The sequence below is a fragment of the Bufo bufo genome, chromosome 1 (genome assembly GCF_905171765.1).
Source record: "Bufo bufo chromosome 1, aBufBuf1.1, whole genome shotgun sequence".
NCBI classification, from domain to species: Eukaryota; Metazoa; Chordata; class Amphibia; order Anura; family Bufonidae; genus Bufo; species Bufo bufo.
Genome location: NC_053389.1, coordinates 13,482,414 through 13,501,651, shown reverse-complemented (window position 1 = coordinate 13,501,651; position 19,238 = coordinate 13,482,414). Strand labels below are relative to the sequence as shown.

At 40.9% G+C, this 19,238-nt stretch overlaps 1 protein-coding gene across 1 annotated transcript; it reads right to left on the bottom strand.

Moving 5' to 3' along the window:
* Positions 1-15,459: 15,459 nt before the first annotated feature.
* LOC120991683 (chemokine-like receptor 1) lies at positions 15,460-18,389 on the bottom strand. Its single transcript, XM_040420484.1, has 2 exons — positions 18,256-18,389; positions 15,460-16,913 (listed from the first exon to the last, which is right to left on the bottom strand). Exon 2 carries the CDS (start codon positions 16,876-16,878, stop codon positions 15,823-15,825), a length of 1,056 nt encoding a protein of 351 aa, XP_040276418.1. The 5' UTR covers positions 16,879-16,913; positions 18,256-18,389; the 3' UTR covers positions 15,460-15,822.
* Between the last annotated feature and the right edge of the window lie 849 nt (positions 18,390-19,238).

The following is a 19,238-nucleotide window of genomic DNA, read 5'->3' as shown; positions in this document are numbered from 1 at the left end:
TATTATTGAACAACAACCATGTTCTCAATGAACCCAAAAAACTCATTAATATCAAAGCTGAATATTTTTGGAAGTAGTTTTTAGTTTGTTTTTAGTTTTAGCTATTTTAGGGGGATATCTGTGTGTGCAGGTGACTATTACTGTGCATAATTATTAGGCAACTTAACAAAAAACAAATATATACCCATTTCAATTATTTATTTTTACCAGTGAAACCAATATAACATCTCAACATTCACAAATATACATTTCTGACATTCAAAAACAAAACAAAAACAAATCAGTGAGCAATATAGCCACCTTTCTTTGCAAGGACACTCAAAAGCCTGCCATCCATGGATTCTGTCAGTGTTTTGATCTGTTCACCATCAACATTGCGTGCAGCAGCAACCACAGCCTCCCAGACACTGTTCAGAGAGGTGTACTGTTTTCCCTCCTTGTAAATCTCACATTTGATGATGGACCACAGGTTCTCAATGGGGTTCAGATCAGGTGAACAAGGAGGCCATGTCATTAGATTTTCTTCTTTTATACCCTTTCTTGCCAGCCACGCTGTGGAGTACTTGGACGCGTGTGATGGAGCATTGTCCTGCATGAAAATCTTGTTTTTCTTGAAGGATGCAGACTTCTTCCTGTACCACTGCTTGAAGAAGGTGTCTTCCAGAAACTGGCAGTAGGACTGGGAGTTGAGCTTGACTCCATCCTCAACCCGAAAAGGCCCCACAAGCTCATCTTTGATGATACCAGCCCAAACCAGTACTCCACCTCCACCTTGCTGGCGTCTGAGTCGGACTGGAGCTCTCTGCCCTTTACCAATCCAGCCACGGGCCCATCCATCTGGCCCATCAAGACTCACTCTCATTTCATCAGTCCATAAAACCTTAGAAAAATCAGTCTTGAGATATTTCTTGGCCCAGTCTTGACGTTTCAGCTTGTGTGTCTTGTTCAGTGGTGGTCGTCTTTCAGCTTTTCTTACCTTGGCCATGTCTCTGAGTATTGCACACCTTGTGCTTTTGGGCACTCCAGTGATGTTGCAGCTCTGAAATATGGCCAAACTGGTGGCAAGTGGCATCTTGGCAGCTGCACGCTTGACTTTTCTCAGTTCATGGGCAGTTATTTTGCGCCTTGGTTTTTCCACACGCTTCTTGCGACCCTGTTGACTATTTTGAATGAAACGCTTGATTGTTCGATGATCACGCTTCAGAAGCTTTGCAATTTTAAGAGTGCTGCATCCCTCTGCAAGATATCTCACTATTTTTGACTTTTCTGAGCCTGTCAAGTCCTTCTTTTGACCCATTTTGCCAAAGGAAAGGAAGTTGCCTAATAATTATGCACACCTGATATAGGGTGTTGATGTCATTAGACCACACCCCTTCTCATTACAGAGATGCACATCACCTAATATGCTTAATTGGTAGTAGGCTTTCGAGCCTATACAGCTTGGAGTAAGACAACATGCATAAAGAGGATGATGTGGTCAAAATACTCATTTGCCTAATAATTCTGCACGTAGTGTATAAAGCAAAAGCAACTAAAGAGTTTTTTAAGGGAAAGAAGTGGAATGTTATGCAATGGCCAAGTCAATCACGTGACCTGAATCCGATTGAGCATGCATTTCACTTGCTGAAGACAAAACTGAAGGGAAAATGCCCCAAGAACATGCAGGAACTGAAGACAGTTGCAGTAGAAGCCTGGCAGAGCATCACCAGGGATGAAACCCAGCGTCTGGTGATGTCTATGCGTTCCAGACTTCAGGCTGTCATTGACTGCAAAGGATTTGCAGCCAAGTATTAAAGGGTTTCTACCACCTCATTTGGACCTAATTAGCTGTCAGACACTAGCGATCTGCTAGTGTCTGCTCTACCTAACCATGCTATTCTAAGACCTTTGTGTGCAGCCGTTACACTAAAAAAACAACTTTTATTGCTTTGCAAATGAGCCTCTAGGTGCTATGGGGGCGTCTTTTCCGCACCTAGAGGCTCCGTCTACTCACCCTGTATTCCGCCCCGCTCGTCCGTCAAGTCCGCCCATCTCTAGATTGCCAGCCTCCATCTCATCCATCGGCCTTATTCTCGCACCTGCGCCATGTGCGTCTGTATTCGGCGCAGGCGCAGTGACTGACTGACCAGCCGGGCGTCGTCTGTTCGGGAGCGGTCAGACAGTCACTGCGCCTGCGCCGAATACAGATGCACACGGCGCAGGCGCGATAATAGGGCCGATGGATGAGATGGAGGCTGGCAATCTAGAGATGGGCGGACTTGACGGACGAGCGGGGCGGAATACAGGGTGAGTAGACGGAGCCTCTAGGTGCTGAAAAGACACCCCCATTGTTTTTTTAGTGTAACGGCTACACACACAAAGGTCTTAGAATAGCATGGTTAGGTAGAACAGACACTAGCAGATCGCTAGTGTCTGACAGCTAATTATGTCCAAATAAGGTGGTAGAAACCCTTTAAAAAGTAAAAGTTTGATTTATGATTATTATTATATCCCATTACTTTTGGTCCCTTAACAAGTGGGAGGCACATATGCAAACTGCTGTAATTCCTGCACCGTTCACCTGATTTGGATGTAAATACCCTCAAATTAAAGCTGACAGTCTGCAGTTAAAGCACATCTTGTTCGTTTAATTTCAAATCCATTGTGGTGGTGTATAGAGCAAAAAAAAAATGTTAGAATTGTGTCCATGTCCCAATATTTATGGACCTGACTGTAAATGAACTGTATCTGTACTGACTACCTGAAGACAATTGATTCAGTAAATGTTCAACTGTTTGATTGCAACCAACTCCTCATCATTTCTACTACTTCACTCAACATTTTCACCTTACAGTGCTGGCGTCACAAACACAGGGGCCCAGCCACCAAAGCACCTTGAACACCTACACTATCAAGGGCACCTTAACTTCCATCTGGCTGGTGTTCTCTGCAATAGAGAGTGCCCCGGAGGATTTAGTGCTGTCTTCCCATCCACATTAAAGCATTGCCGACCCACGGAGGTTCTGCTAACCGTGAGTAAATGAACTACTACCCTCATCGGCCCACCATAGCCTCACATGTTTCCCCTGTGTTCCGGCTCATTGCAATAGCAACTGGGGGTTTAACAAAGTTCCCCAGAACAGTGATTACCATATCTATCTATCTACTCAAAGAGCAACCACACAGAGAGCAATTCTCATTATTATTCTTTATTGGATATCCAACACATAGATGGTATATCAATTAAAACATATACAAAGACGGGGCGGAGCCAGCACCAGAGCCGGATGGTCGTGTGAGGTGCTGCTCTCCTGCTAGCATATCCCTCACAGCACTTTATTACAAGCTAACTGGACTGCAAAATGGTCAAGATCGGGGGCCAAAAGCCTGCTGACCAAACAGGTCACACCAGATCCCTGAACCAGACTGGAGAGATCGAGAAATTTATCAAAAAGACGGCGGCTGGAGCAGTCAGCAAAGAATCCAAGATGGCGCCCGGGACGCCTCGCTCCAGCCACAAACAAGCAGCAGCTGCATTCGTCGATACGGTAGGAGAAGATCCCTGTGACACAGAGTGTCTGCCTATATCTAGGGCTTACCTCAAAGAAGCGCTAGCTGATGCCTTGGGCCCCCTTAGCCTAGACCTCTCTTCTATCAAAGAAGATGTGCGCCATATAGGCAGAAGGGTGGAAGTATTAGAAGACACCCAGGCCGCGATTTTGCAACACCAGAGTGAGGTGTCCTCCAGCCTGTCTCTTGCACAGAACCATATCAACTCCCTCTATACCGCTATGGAGGACCAAGAGAACAGAAGCAGGAGAAATAACCTCCGCTTCAGAGGCATCCCTGAAACGGTCACTGCAATAGATATCCCAGAAACTGTTATGCAGATTTGTTTTAAACTACTAGGCCCTGACTCGATCCATGAAGTGTTAATAGAAAGGGCACACAGAGCACTCCGGCCCAAACCACAACCTAATGAGCCTCCTAGAGATGTCATCTGCAGATTTTTACACTTCCAAGTGAAGGAAGCTATAGCGACCAGCTCCAGAAATGCCAGCTCTGTGGAATGGGAGGGAAACCCCATTACCATTTTTCAGGACTTAGCCCAATCAACCCTGAGAAAACGCAAAGCGTTGAAACCACTCACAGACCTACTACGCCATCATAAGATTATATACAGATGGACATTCCCATTTGGCATTTCCTTCCTCCATGATGGACGCCGCATCCATATTGCTTCATTTGGAGACCTGGATAAAGCCTACGACCTTCTTCAGATTTCACCACTTCCTATAGAAAATTGGGACATGGTCCAGAACTTGACCACCTTACCAGACCTACCTGTGGTTACACCTTGGGAACCGCTTCAAACTCCCAAATCTCAAAGATTCAGAAGAGGGAACTTACCAACTACTCCGAAACGTTTAGCCCTAGCGGATAAGTAACCTGCCTGAGATCCTCCTTCCAGTTATTAGGGTTCCATGGAACTTAATTCGCGGACCTTTACACTAATAATTATGCATTAGAATGTTATGCTTCGCAGGGATTACTTCAGTCACTGAGTGGGAATGTTAGCACTTTTATTTTATTTTATTCTATTTTATTTTATTTTATTTTCAATGCCCATCCATTTGCCATATCTCTAGTCAGGGATGGATATAGAATTAATGGGGATCCTTTGTTCTCTATTGTATATAGGTTAAAGATTACCAAAGAAATAGAAGGAAGAGTTTACTCTTTGCCTCACAAACATATGTTCTTAGTAGATAAATAGCTCAATATGCTCTCCTATCTCCTAAAGTGGGGGATCTACTATAAACAATATATGGAAAGGTGCTATTTCTAGAATACTATTACATCACTCACCAAGTGACAAATTGTCATATACTGGATGGGGAGCCTGGCTTAACCCTTTTTTCATTTTTTCTGGTCATGTTCTGCTCCTTACCCAGTATTAGACGACGAGACAGTAGGGAGCTCCTCCCAGAGTTTCCCATCTGTTTTAAGGTTAAAATAGTCACGTTACTAATTATCAAGATCTACTTACCTCCTACATAAATACGCTTTCCCATATCCAAGAAGTTGTACGAGGCATATACACTGACACACCTACATCTTGTAATCCTATGCACTACTATTATCCCCATTAATGGCTATGGGCAGACATTCCTCCCACTATCATTTGTTCCCTGCTTGTTTACTTTAAAACGAGTTAAAATTATTAAGATTCTGTTTACATCTTTACAGACCTTCTATATCTCTCACTAAGTTAAATTAAGTCCAAACACTCCAGTATAAGTAGCATTACAGAGGGTAATGCAACTGGGTATTTTTCCCTTTCCCCCCATATATGCTGCCTAAACAGAAAGGCGCAGATGTTATGACTTACCTAATTCGGATGAAACTTACTCATCCTTTGTCTTTAACCATAATTTTACTTTGTGTTTCATTTTGTTATTGTTTTGACAGGTACTCTGAAACTGATTTAATGCTTTCTCAAATGAGTGAACAGTTGTCTACACAGATTTGGATTTTGAAAGATGGGATTTTCCTGAATAGTTGGATGCTCTTGGGCTTCCCTGGTGGCCGCACTCCCTCCTCCGCCCTGATGGTGATTATTCAAGTTTCTTATGCTATATCAATTAGCCCCCCCCCCCTCCTTTTTTCTTTAGTAAGACATGACAGATTTTAAATTGGTTTCCTACAATGTCAAGGGAATGAGATCCCCTTCTAAGAGGTCCCAGATTTTCTCCCTCCTGCACAAAGAGAGGTGCTCAGTGATCTTTTTACAGGAAACACACTTCAAGCACGGAAATTACCCTAATCTCTCATACTCTAAATTCCCTAACTGGTACCACTGTGGTGCTGGGGGTGCGGCCTCGAGGGGAGTCAGCATTGGTTTCAGTAGAGGGTTTCCCTTTCAGTATAAATCTCATATACAAGATCCAGAGGGTCGTTACCTGATCCTGATTGGCCAAGTAGGGCAATCCTTATATACTTTCGCAAATCTATATGCTCCAAATGTAGACCAAAACGGTTGGATCACCCCAGTCCTATCTCTGATTGAGAAACATAGGGAAGGTTTTCTGATTATGGCAGGTGACCTTAACATAGCTTTAAACCCTTCAAAAGACACCTCTTCTAAAAAATCTCCAGCCTCATCAAAGACTCTCAGGTTGTTGCAAATAAAACTGCATAACCTTGGAGTTCTGGATATTTGGCGCTGCCACAACCCTGAAACAATTGATTATTCCTTTTATTCCTCGGCCAATAGTTCATACAGTAGGATTGACTATATTTTTATACCAAAGGACAAACTGCAACTAACCTCATTTCCAAAAATTGGAAATATTACCCTGTCCGACCATGCCCCGATTTACTGTGAAATACGCCCAGATCATAACACTGCTAGACGATCTAATTGGAGATTCAATGAATCCTTATTAAATAACACAAAATATACCGCCCTTATAGCCTCCTATCTTGAGGAGTACTTCCAAATAAATAATACCCCTGAGATATCCCCACAAGTTTTATGGGACGCTCATAAAGCTTACATAAGAGGCAGGTTGATTGGTCTCTGCTCTCATCTGAAAAAGGAATCAGAGAAAAAGCTCAATGACCTGCTGTCAAAAATACATATGGCAGAGAAAGCCCATAAACAATCCCTAACAGATCAGCAACTAGCGGAACTTTCTTCCCTTAGAGCTCAATTAAAAAACTTTCTTAATGAACGCTCAGCTAAACTTTTCTTGTCAGTGCAACAGAAATTTTTTGCCCATGGCAATAAAGCGTCTAAATACGTGATGAACCGCATTAAACAGAGAAGAAATTCCCGATATGTACAATCTCTTAAGTCTCAGCAAGGAGATTTAATGTTCAAGGCTGAGGAGATAGCTGATCAATTCAGGTTATTTTATAACTCCCTTTACAACCTTCCAGTCCCTGACTTGCCTGACCCTTCTAAATGCAGAGAAGCCAACATTAATTCTTTTCTGGACACCCTTAACCTCCCAACCTTATCCTCAATACAACAAGAATCTTTAAGCAGACCCTTTACCATCTCTGAGCTAGAAACCGCCATCAAATCGACCCCCAGGGGTAAATGTCCGGGCCCGGATGGTCTTCCTATAACGTATTTCTCAACTTTCAAAAACATACTTCTACCAAACCTATTACCTATTTGTAACCTAGCTATGGCTAACACCCCACTTTCTCCCGACATGACTAGGGCTACTATAATAATAATACCCAAAGAGGGTAAGGACCTTACATTGTGCTCCAACTATCGCCCAATTTCCCTACTTAATGTAGATCTTAAACTTATCGCTAAGATGTTGGCCACTAGACTACAAATTCTCCTACCCGAGCTAATACATCCAGACCAGGTAGGCTTCGTGAAGGGGAGAGAGGGGAAGGACAATACCGCAAAAATACTTGACTCCTTATATTATGCCTCACATAAACATACTCCCTTGGTCCTGATTGGCACGGACGCCGAGAAAGCATTTGATAGAGTGGATTGGACTTACATTAGATTGACTCTGTCAAAATTTCAACTCCCAGAAGCTTATCTAAATGCAATATTTGCAATGTACACGTGCTCCTCGGCGTCCGTGTCGGTCAATGGCTTACTATCCTCCTGCTTTACCATTAGAAATGGGACGAGACAGGGGTGCCCCCTCTCACCCCTCTTATTTGTGTTAATAATGGAAACTCTCTTGCAAACTCTTAGGCAAAGTAATGATATTAAAGGCCTAAAAGTTAGAACTCGAGAATTCAAATTAGCAGCCTTCGCTGATGATTTGTTAATCATTACCACCAACCCACATAAATCCATGCCCAAGATCCTATCTACGCTTAGCCTTTTTGGTTCCCTCTCTAACTTCAAGATCAATCCCTCCAAATCCCAAGTACTCCATACAGGCCTATCCCCTACTAGCATCTCCTCTTTACAAACAAACTCCCCTTTTAACTGGCAAACCCAACAACTAACCTACTTAGGGGTCAAACTATCCCCTCGTTTAGCTGATCTTTTCAATTTAAACTACAAACCCCTCTTAACATCTATGCAGAAACAATTAGAATCTCTGGACTCTCACTATCTATCATGGTTTGGTAGAAAAAATATCTTTATGTCCTTGATTATGCCGAAACTCACCTATCTGATGCAGGTTCTCCCTATTGAAATTCCCAAAACATATTTTGCCTCTCTGAATAAAATTATTCGCAAGTTTATTTGGCAAGGCAAAAACCCACGTATCTCTTTTGACACATTAACTAAACCAAGACCTTTAGGTGGCATTGGTCTCCCTGACCCTGAAACCTATATGAAAGCAATTCAACTCTCTAGAGTTATAGACTTTATTAGAGAACCAATTCACAAATTCTGGCCCAAGTTAGAAAATGCGCTACTTCCATCCCCAATTCGAGCCCTTTTGCTAGCCAATAAACCACATCCGCCACTGGTTTCAATTACCAACCCTCTAACTCGTAACACTCTTAAGACTTGGAAATGGTTCACAACCAACCCAGAAAGTCCTATATTACCATCCCCCCTTTTGCTTATTAAAGATATTATTGATTTGGCACCCAAGGAGCTAAGGGAGAGCTGTCCAATCACTTTAAGAAATTCGGAGATTGCTGTCTCACAACTGCTAGACGAAGAGGGCTGTATTCTCTCTGGCCCGGATATATGCAAATTGTTAAAAACACAGATCCATAACCGCTTGGTACAGCACTTCCTCAAGACAGAGGCTCTTCTTTGGGCAAAAAAAACTTCCCAAACAGGAGAATCTAGTTGGTTCGAGGTAATGCTCAGTTCTAAGATATACCCACCCAAAACCATTTCTAAAATATATAAACATTTGAAGTCGCCCCCCTCCCTTCCTAAGCCAGCAATTGTGGGTCTCTGGGAAAGAGACTTACAACGTAACCTGTCACCCCAAGAGATCACTAAACTCTTAATCTCCCCTCACAGATTATCTAGATGTATACGCATACAGGAAAATAGCTACAAAATCCTTATGCGTTGGTACAAGACCCCAGATAAAACATGTAGGTACAGCTCGAATGCCTCTGACATTTGCTGGAGATGCCACACGTCGAAAGGCACATTCATGCATATCTGGTGGTCTTGTGACCTAATTAAGCCTTGGTGGGAGAAAATACTCCAACTTTGCAATCAGATTTGTCACTCATCTCTCCCTTGCTCACCTGAAATAGCCCTTATATCCTTAGGAGTGGGTGGAGTGGGATTACATAAATCTTCCCTCTTCTTACTTTTATTGGCAGCAGCTAGACTACTTCTACCAACACATTGGTTGTCTTCTGATATCCCTAGTATTGACCATTGGATCAATAAGGTAGACCAGATATACAGGCTAGAAGAAATCTCCCACTGGGAGTCTCACTCCAGATCTACCTTTTTGAAGATTTGGTCGCCATGGAAAACTTATAGGGGTTTTGTATAATTGAATTCTTATCTGTTTATCCAGGTGGGGTTGATCATATATTCATATGATGTCGATAAAATCCTGATAACCTTATGTGGCTTCTTCTCTTTACACCAGGAGATGTGCTTGATTGTGCCTGACATTCTGTTCAACCAGAGTTTTATTTAGGTCAAGTTCTTTGCTAATACCTGTCTATGTTGGGCTTGATTTGCCCGCCAATTATTTTAACATGTGATATTCTTTTTCGAATATATTTGATGCTTCCTTTTATGTCACATGTATTGTTGATACAATTTGTCTTCATGCATGTACCTTGCTATGATAAACATAAAACAATAAAAAATTGTTAATAAAAAAAAAAAAAAAAAAACATATACAAAGACAGCACATACTGGGAACACAACGGTGTTACAATAAATGTATAAAAAAACAGAGTAAGCTCCAAACCAATAAGGGACTAGTATCCCCCCATACGCAATAAAGCAGTATCAGCTTGGTGGGGCGCATATAGCGATAATAGCATCCAGAACATACATAAACAAACACTCCAAACATTTAAGGGAGTGTAAGCCTGGGTGCCGCCCTCACCAGGCAGAGACTGCAAGTGAAGGGGGGGGGGGGGGGAAACACAGTTTAAAGTGCCAGTGCAATGAATACCTACTGACCCTGGTCTGAAACAGCCGCCCGACGATCGTTTCGCAAAATGCTTCCTCTTGGGGCCTACTGAACTACTCCATACTGGTCTCCTATATACTCCTGACATCCAAATTCAACCAATCAACACACACCTACCCAGCTTTCCATAATTGGGCAACTCAGCTACTCCTGGTAGCAGGAAAAGTGCTCAACCAATAGTCAGTCGTGTTCAGTCTCGTCATCAGACACCTGATCTCAAAATATTGGCACCGCCCACCTATCTCTCCGAGCCGTGTTGCGGCACCATTCAATCCCGAGCCTCAACCACTATTGTTTCTTTTTTCTTTCCTCTTACTGTACTTCCGTATCACTCCTTAAGATTATATATTATATACTAAACCACAGGTAGCGCTGGATGATCACATACCGTCATGCGATCCGCATCATGACTCGGTCACGCCAGCCAGCGGCGCCAGAGAGTGACGTCACCTCCTGTACCAGCGTGGCATCCTCATTACCTAGCAACCGAGTCACGAGGCGGGTCACATGATCGGACCAACGGCATCTAAGAACTTCAATGTTATTGTTGCCAAACGTCTGTGGAGAAGACCAGGGTCCATATCTTATAACATACTATCATCACTCTCTGCTATATATATGTGAGCACATAAATATAATATTAATGACACAGATGAAAAATAAATGAAAAATAAAAAAATATGAATATACATATAGAAGGTTGGGTATTCTACATAATGCATGAAATTGGAGCATATATCTCTCCAAGTAGTGAAAGTGGCCCGTGCATATACAATTTAATAATATACCTAATATTGTAAATATAAATATAAAAAATACAAAATACAAGAATTACATTCATTGTCTATAGAACAATTACTACAAAATCCCACATAGTATAACAATTACAATGCGATACTTAAAGTGCTATAGTGTTAATTACATCATATTAATAAGAACACCACAAAAGAGGCAGTGCATGTATAATTTTTGGAAGTCAATTATTTATCTACAATCATCAAATATGACACCCGGACCATTAAGTTAATATATAGGATCCAATTGATCACCTACAGACCCATACCTCAAATAACTATCCAGGGTCCAGATGTGTTCCGATACCATCAATTATAAAAGTGCCAGTGCATGTGCTCAAAGAAACATAAGTGTGAATGCAAAGAAGAAAGTGTTAGAAAAGTGCCAGTGCCAGTGCTCCATGAGAGAGAATTATATTGATGGGTATCCAAACCCAGCTCGCCTTTTCACGTTTCATCACTGTAATCATATAAAACCCAACCAACATGTGCCCCATTCCAAAGACCCCTTGATCATTTCTCTGACTCTATATATAAACACAGAAGCACTATGTATATCTTCAAGGGTTTCCATAAAATGGGAGAGTCCAGACCACCTTACTCTTCTCCACATCTTTTTTTCTCCTTTTTTCTCTTTTTTCTCTCTTTTTTCTTTTCTTTTCTCTCTCATACTTTTTTTCGATGCCCTGCATATTTGATACTGCAAGTATATCTCAAATCACTCCATAGACCAGGAAGCTCCATGTTCCAAGGTGTGTGTTATCCAGACCTTCAGACTATACTGGAACAAGCCGGAATCAAAAACAGGAGTACACAGAAGATCAGTATCTACATTAAAACACATAACAAGAAAAAGAACCACCGTGTGGCTGCATAAATACAAACAGCCCATCACTGGTATCAAAGAGAAGAGAGACACATAAACAAATCACTGCTAAAAGAAAGTTACGCAATTACATCAACACATAACTAACAATGATTAAAAATGAACCCATCTTACCTGGTGGTTCTGTGATGATCCAGGCTTCGAAGTACAAAAGAGGGGGGGAAAATCTAGAGAAATGGAGCATAGCTATTATAGTCATTCAATCCCACAGGGGCCATAGTTTTCAGAGTATATATCCAGCGTGTCTCTCGCTGGGCCAATAGTTTCTTCCAATTCCCACCTCTTAGGGAGATCATTACATGATCAATCCCTCGGAAACGTAGGGCTGATCCATCACAGGCATGTTCTGCTTTAAAATGCCTTGGTATGGTTGTTAGCAATTGTACATCAGTTATCTCCTGTGCAGCTTCAATAGCTAGCACATGCTCACGGATCCGTTTTTTAAACTGACGTGAGGTCATCCCCACATAGATTTTTTCACAGGGACATATGGCCCAGTAGATTACCCCCACTGTTGTACAATCAATGGGGTGAGTGATTTTATACTCTTTTTTTGTGGGACATGTCCCAAAAGATGTCACTTCTGTCCATATTTGTGCATGCAACACATTTTCCACAGCATTTGTTTCCCCATCGTGGGCCTTTTGAGCCAAAAGGATTGGGGGGGCGTACTACATAGTGACTCTTCACTAGGTGATCCCTCAAGTTTTTTCCTCTTCTGAAGGTAATACTCGGATGTTCTTTTAGTTTATCCTTCAGACAGGGATCGAGTTTTAAAATCTCCCAGTGTCTAGTAAGTATCTTGGTGATCTCTTTGTTCCTATTGTTAAATGTTGTTATGAATCTGACCTCCTCCATATTCCCCCCTGGTCTCTTACCTTGCAACAGACTTGAACGTTTCGATAAACTCGCTCGTCTATATGCCCTTTCAATTGATCTTTCAGTATAGTTACGCGCCTGAAATCTATGACGTAGGTCTGTTGCTTGATTTTCAAACAGATGATCTGAGGAACATATCCGTCTGGCCCTCAGAAACTGCCCCACAGGAATGTTTTCGATCAGTCTTTTTGGATGTGCTGAATCGGCCGATAGTATACTGTTAACGGAAGTAGGTTTTCTATACAGATCTGTCACTATTTTACCATTCTCACCCACACAGATTTTTATATCCAGAAACTCCACCTCAGTTTGACTCGTGGTGGAGGTCAGTCGGATGTTTAAATCATTTCTATTCAGTTGATTCATGAATGTGTCGAACTCCTCGTTGGTGCCCTGCCATATAATCAGCAGATCGTCAATATATCTGCCCCAATATTGCACCTTCTGTGCCAGTGATGTTACTTCAGTTTGGAGGATTTCCCTTTCCCACAGCCCCAGGAAAAAATTAGCGTAAGAGGGCGCACAAGACGCCCCCATCGCTGTCCCCTGGAGCTGTAGGAAGTGTAGGGCCATGATAAACTCACGTTTTTTTGCAGGCATGTTCGAAGTCTGTAGATAGAAATTGGTTGCCCTCAGACCATCTTCATGTTTTATAGAAGTATATAGCGACTCCACTTCACAGGTGGCCAGGAGCATGTCTGAGTCCAGATGCAGGTCTTCAACCTTTCGGAGCACGTCAGTGGTGTCCTTCAAATATGAAGACAATTCTTCAACATAAGGATGCAAGTGATGTTCAATGTATTTACATATTACGTCATTTATACTATTAATCCCAGAGACAATTGGTCTCCCAGGCGGTTGTTCCAAGTTTTTATGTACCTTCGGTAGAAAATACATTGTTGGAGTTACCGGATGTTCTGTTAATAGGAAGGACATCTGTTGTCTTGTAATGACACCCTCGTCTACTCCCTTTTCCAGGATGACATTTTTTTATATATATTTTTTTTTATATTTATATTTATAATATTAGGTATATTATTAAATTGTATGTGCACGGGCCACTTTCACTACTTGGAGAGATATATGCTCCAATTTCATGTATTATGTAGAATACCCAACCCTTAATATGTATATTCATTTTTATTTTTAATTTATTATTTATTATTTTTTATCTGTGTCATTACCATTATATTTATGTGCTTACATATATATAGCAGAGAGTGATGATAGTATGTTATAAGATATGGACCCTGGTCTTCTCCACAGACGTTTGGCAACAATAACATTGAAGTTCTTAGATGCCGTTGGTCCGATCATGTGACCCGCCTCGTGACTCGGTTGCTAGGTAATGAGGACGCCGCGTTAGTACAGGTGGTGACGTCACTCTCTGGCGCCGCTGGCTGGCGTGACCGAGTCATGATGCGGATCGCGTGACGGTATGGGATCATCCGAGCGCTACCTGTGGTTCAGTATACAATATATAATCTTAAGGAGCGACACGGAAGTATAGTAAGAGGAAAGAAAAAAGAAACAATAGTGGTTGAGGCTCGGGATTGAATGGTGCCGCAACACGGCTCGGAGAGATAGGTGGGCGGTGCCAATATATTTTAAGATCAGGTGATTGATGACGAGACTGAACACGACTGACTATTGGTTGAGCATTTTTCCTGCTACCAGGAGCAGCTGAGTTGCTCAATTATGGAAAGCTGGGTAGGTGTGTGTTGATTGGTTGAATTTGGATGTCAGGGGTATATAGGAGACCAGTATGGAGTAGGTGATAATACGAATAACTCCATGCGAGATATTTATGATACAGTTGTTTTTTGGTGTTTATCATATCTATCTATCTATCTATCTATCTATCTATCTATCTATCTATCTATCTATCTATCTATCTATCTATCTATCAGAGAAGGGACATCAGCTTTTGAGATTGTAGAAGCAAATATATTTATGTTATTTGTGGGTTTTAGTCTATTTCTCATTTATTTTTTGTTCTTCTTTATCACAATAATAATGGGGGTGGTTTTCTCTTGTTCAATTATATAACATATTCAATCAAAACTGACTACTGTATCTTGCATAAGTGTAATTCAAACCTACACCAATTTTGAAATGGTCAAATAGCTCCATTGTACCAAAAATGGGTTCTGTGGTCTCCCCAATTAATTTTTTTTTAATTTTCCCAGAGAACACTGTTTTCATGTGCGTACTTCCTTTCCCCTCTTGTCAGTATCACTGCATCCTGACAGAATGTTTACATGCAGAACTTCCTGTTTTTATTAGATTCCTGCTGGGTTTTCTAACCAAACCCATTATGGTTTGCTCTGCAGAATTCCTTACAGCTTTCTCACCTGCCACACCGTTCCCACTGCATGTTCACTAGGTGGAGCAAGTCCCAGGAAATATTACAGAGGAATGCATTCTAGGTTTGGTTAGCAATTTCAACAGAGAGCAGCTGAAAACAGGATGTTCTGGATGTAAGCATGCTGCCAGGATGCACTGATGTTGAGAAGAGGGGAAGGAAAATGCTAACATTGAGTATTTAGGGAACTCTTGGCAGATGAACGTTTGTATAACTGGAGAACCCCTCTAAACATATGTTAGAGCAACAAGCAGAAAGAATAATGTAATTTATTTTATTAAAGCACAAGCAAATATAATTAATCTCAACATACTGACGAATCACATTGGATGTCTTTTTGCGAGCCCATTTACACAGCCTGATTGTGGCCCATAGCGAGTGTGGAATTGTAATAAAACCAGCTCATTTAAAAAGGTCGCTATACTGACTGATGGAAGGTGCTTGGGATAGGAACAACCATTACTACAGTAACTACTTTTGCATTATGTCGGCAACATTTCATCTATTTATACCTAAAAATGAGCTACCTATGTTTGCATTAATAGCCTGATCAGCCAACAAATCACCGGCACAGTTACACACACCAGTTATCGGGAACACACCTTTGTATCAACATTTGTTTCCGATAAAAGGATCAATCTTCTACCCATGTAAAGGGGCCCTTACTGATGTATTCAATTAATGAAATAATAAGCATGGTGTTTAGTTTCCATTATTTCGCTAAATTTGTAATAAAAACAAAATTTTCTGTCTTAAAATAATACATTTAATATTGAGTGTGGTTAATCAAATGACAACTTCCTCTTCAGAAGCTTGATGTAACGTTGGAAGAGCTACATGCCTTTCTTGTTTCTCAGCGTCAAACTCGTCCTTTTCTATAAATGCTTTCTCCAACGTAGCTTGGAACGAGCCACAGAAATTCTCCTTGAAATCGCGGCCGATGAAGACGTAGAGGATGGGGTTAATACAAGAATTCATGATTAATAGGGCAAAGGCAATTACAGCTCCATAATACAACACATAGATATTAAGGTTACTTCTTTCAAAAAAAAAAAGAAGGGAAAACAAATGATTTGGAAACCAGCAGACAAAGAAGGCAATGATGACGGCCACAATGGTTTTAAATAGCTTAGGAGATTTGAAGATGCGCTTCTTTCTGAGGTGCAAAGCAATCACCATGTAACAGAAAACAATGATGACAAAGGGTAGAAAGAACAATAAAACAAAGTCCAAAACTGTTCTCCGCCTCAGGCTAGATTCATCCAGTGTTAAAGAGCATATTGTAATTATGTCAGACACGTCAAAAATGACTAGATAGGAAAAAAACAGAAGAAGTGAAATTATCCAGATGATCAGGACAATAATTAAAGCTAATCTTGGCCTCCGATGATTGTGACACCATACCGGGAACACAACACAGATGCATCGATCTACACTGATGACCGTGAGCTGGAGGATGCTGACGAGCATGTTCAGAGACAGTAGACCATGGATTAGCTTGCACATAAATTTTTCAAATGGCCAATATCCTAATATAATTTGTGTAATGTTCAAAGGAAGGAATAATGCAAAGGAGAAATCTGCTACGGCTAAACTGAGGAAAAACACCACGTTGACTGTCTTCTTCATCCTGAAGATGCCAAACCAGATGACAAGAACATTTCCAATGATTCCCAGAAAACAAAATGCTGAGTAGATCAACACAATGCATATGGCTTCATACGTCATGGATTTATTATTGACACCTTTTCCATAGTTTTCCATGACTTCATAGTTTTTATCATAATCATCTGTATAAAAGGTGGTATTTACCAAGGAATCAAAAAGTGTAAAAGTCTCCATTATTTTTGTATTCAGGGATATTTACTTCTTTATTCCTGGAAAATAAATTCAAAAACTTAGATTTGCACTTTGTACTGTATAACCACAACTATACAAGGGTTTTTTTCATCTTACAATTCTAAATGGCAGGACCATAGACAGGAGTTTGTTGCCCTTTCTATGGCGCTTGCACATTTACATTACCAGCATAGTTGTAGTTTTGAGATTTGGTTTTATCTCCCAGAAATAGGAGGCCATCTCAAAGATGGCCTCCCATCAGAGAGTTCCTGTTAGGTTTTACCAGTGGAACAAACTGAAGAGTCCCTTTACTGAAATTAACTGAAAATCATAGTAGTATTAGTTATAGCAGTAGTACTACTCTCAATGCTGTTCCTGTGTTTTTGAAGAACCCAACTAGCCACCCAATGATTTCCCTGATGCCAAAAAATTTTGTTATGTTCTATTCTTCTTTTTGTACATGGGACTAATGTGGGGATACATTTATGTTGTGTGGATGAAAACAGGCCAGACGCTACAGTCGTAAGGATAGGTTGGAGCATCCAAACCCAGGAGCATCTCCTTACATTACTACTGGTATATTATAATATCATAATAAGCAAAATCAATAGGCACATCCTTAGTCTAAAGAGAAAAGGCAACAACAAATACACATTAGCATATAGAGCCCAAAAATATTGGGACCTTAAACATCTTTCCCCAAATTAAAAATCTTGTTTGTTTCCAGAAACGTCTACATCTGTCCATAGAGTTGTGTGTGGTATTACAGCTCAATCTCATTCCAGGACTAAGCTACAATACCATACTTATCCCACAGACAAGAGTGGCGCTGTATAGTTGCTCTTTTTATGGCAGCTTGCAGCCCAATTAATAAAAAAAAAAGGCAAATAAATAAATCTACTGGCTGTTGACTGGACACTGTTCAATTTTGCCTTTTTTTCCAAAAACCTGTTACAAAACTTCTACAGTTAATAAGTGTACAATAAGCGTCAGCAGCAGGATTTTTTTTTTCCACAGAGTTTGTGCCTTTTTTACTTGAAAACCTTCTTTAAAAAAAAGACAAAAGAAAATAAAATAGTTCTAGGAGACCTCAGAGTGTCACATACCAATTTTAAGGGCAATTGGAGCACATTAGAATCAGGTCGAATTTATTCATACCCAAATCTAACCTTCCGACTGACTCGTTAGAATTGGACCCAAAACAAATTTAAAGTAAGTTCTTGTTCATAATTTTTTAAGTATGTTTCTAATGCTCACAATCTGTATTGCAACCTGTGCTAAGTAGTGGTATGTATAGAAGGATCAAAGTGCATTTTACAGCATACAGTATATAGCGCCATCATCATATTAGAGTATTAGTTGTCTATATACATTACTTACCAGTCGCTGATTGTATTGGAGGCTTCAGCTTCTATGTTGCTCTAAAGAGATTCTCTATTATACAGTATGTGTCGTATTTGAAATTCAGCTTCTTAATCTTCCATGAGAACTTCCTTGTGACTAACAGATTGTTCTTATCGCACTTGTTTTGTAGACTGTATGGTTTAGTTATGTCTTAATAACAGCAGCACAACTCAAAATGTCACATCATTAAAAATAATTAAACCAACAGCTAAGCTGCTTGTATATTTAGCTCTAGAAACCAAAGAAAGAAATGTATAGATGAATATGAGAATTTCCAAGAACACAAACTGGTTAAAAATTGCACCAAAAATGTCTTGCATTACAGGAATAAAGTTTCAAAATTAGGTCCCCTTCCAAGGAACTGCGGCGAAAAATTAAGTGACAAATCCTTTTCAAAATCTGCCCACACTTTGGAAACTATGCAGCGTATCCACCCCATGGTATCATGTTTCTGAAAGTATATTGTAGGCTGAGTTCACACTTCAGTTATTTGATCAGTTATTTCCATCACTTATTGCGAGCCAAATCCAGGTTTGGTCAAAAACACAGAACAGGTGCAAATCCTATCTCCGAGTCAGGTCACAAAAACTGATCAAAATCCCCGATCAAATAACTGAAGTGTGAACTCAGCCTTAGGGCTCATGCGCACAAACATGTGCCGTATCTTCCGTGCATCGGGGACTGCAAATTGCACGTCCCAATGCACAGGCTCCGTTCGTGTGGCTGGCGCAGACGGACGCAGACCCATTCAACTTGCGGTGCGAAGGAACTGACCGAATTGCCACGAAAGCACTCTGTAGAGCTTCCGTGGCCTTCCGTTCCATGCCTCCACTCTGTATATTCCAGATTGTGGACCTCAAGTGAATCCGCATCTGTGATACACTGCGCACACGGTCAGTGCTCCTATATTGCAGACCCGCTGTTTGCCGGCTGACAACTAGGTGAAGTGCAGCCAGAAA

Excerpts from the sequence above, each read along its gene's own strand:
- LOC120991683 (XM_040420484.1), bottom strand. The coding sequence starts at position 16,878 with ATGGAGACTTTTACACTTTTTGATTCCTTGGTAAATACCACCTTTTAT.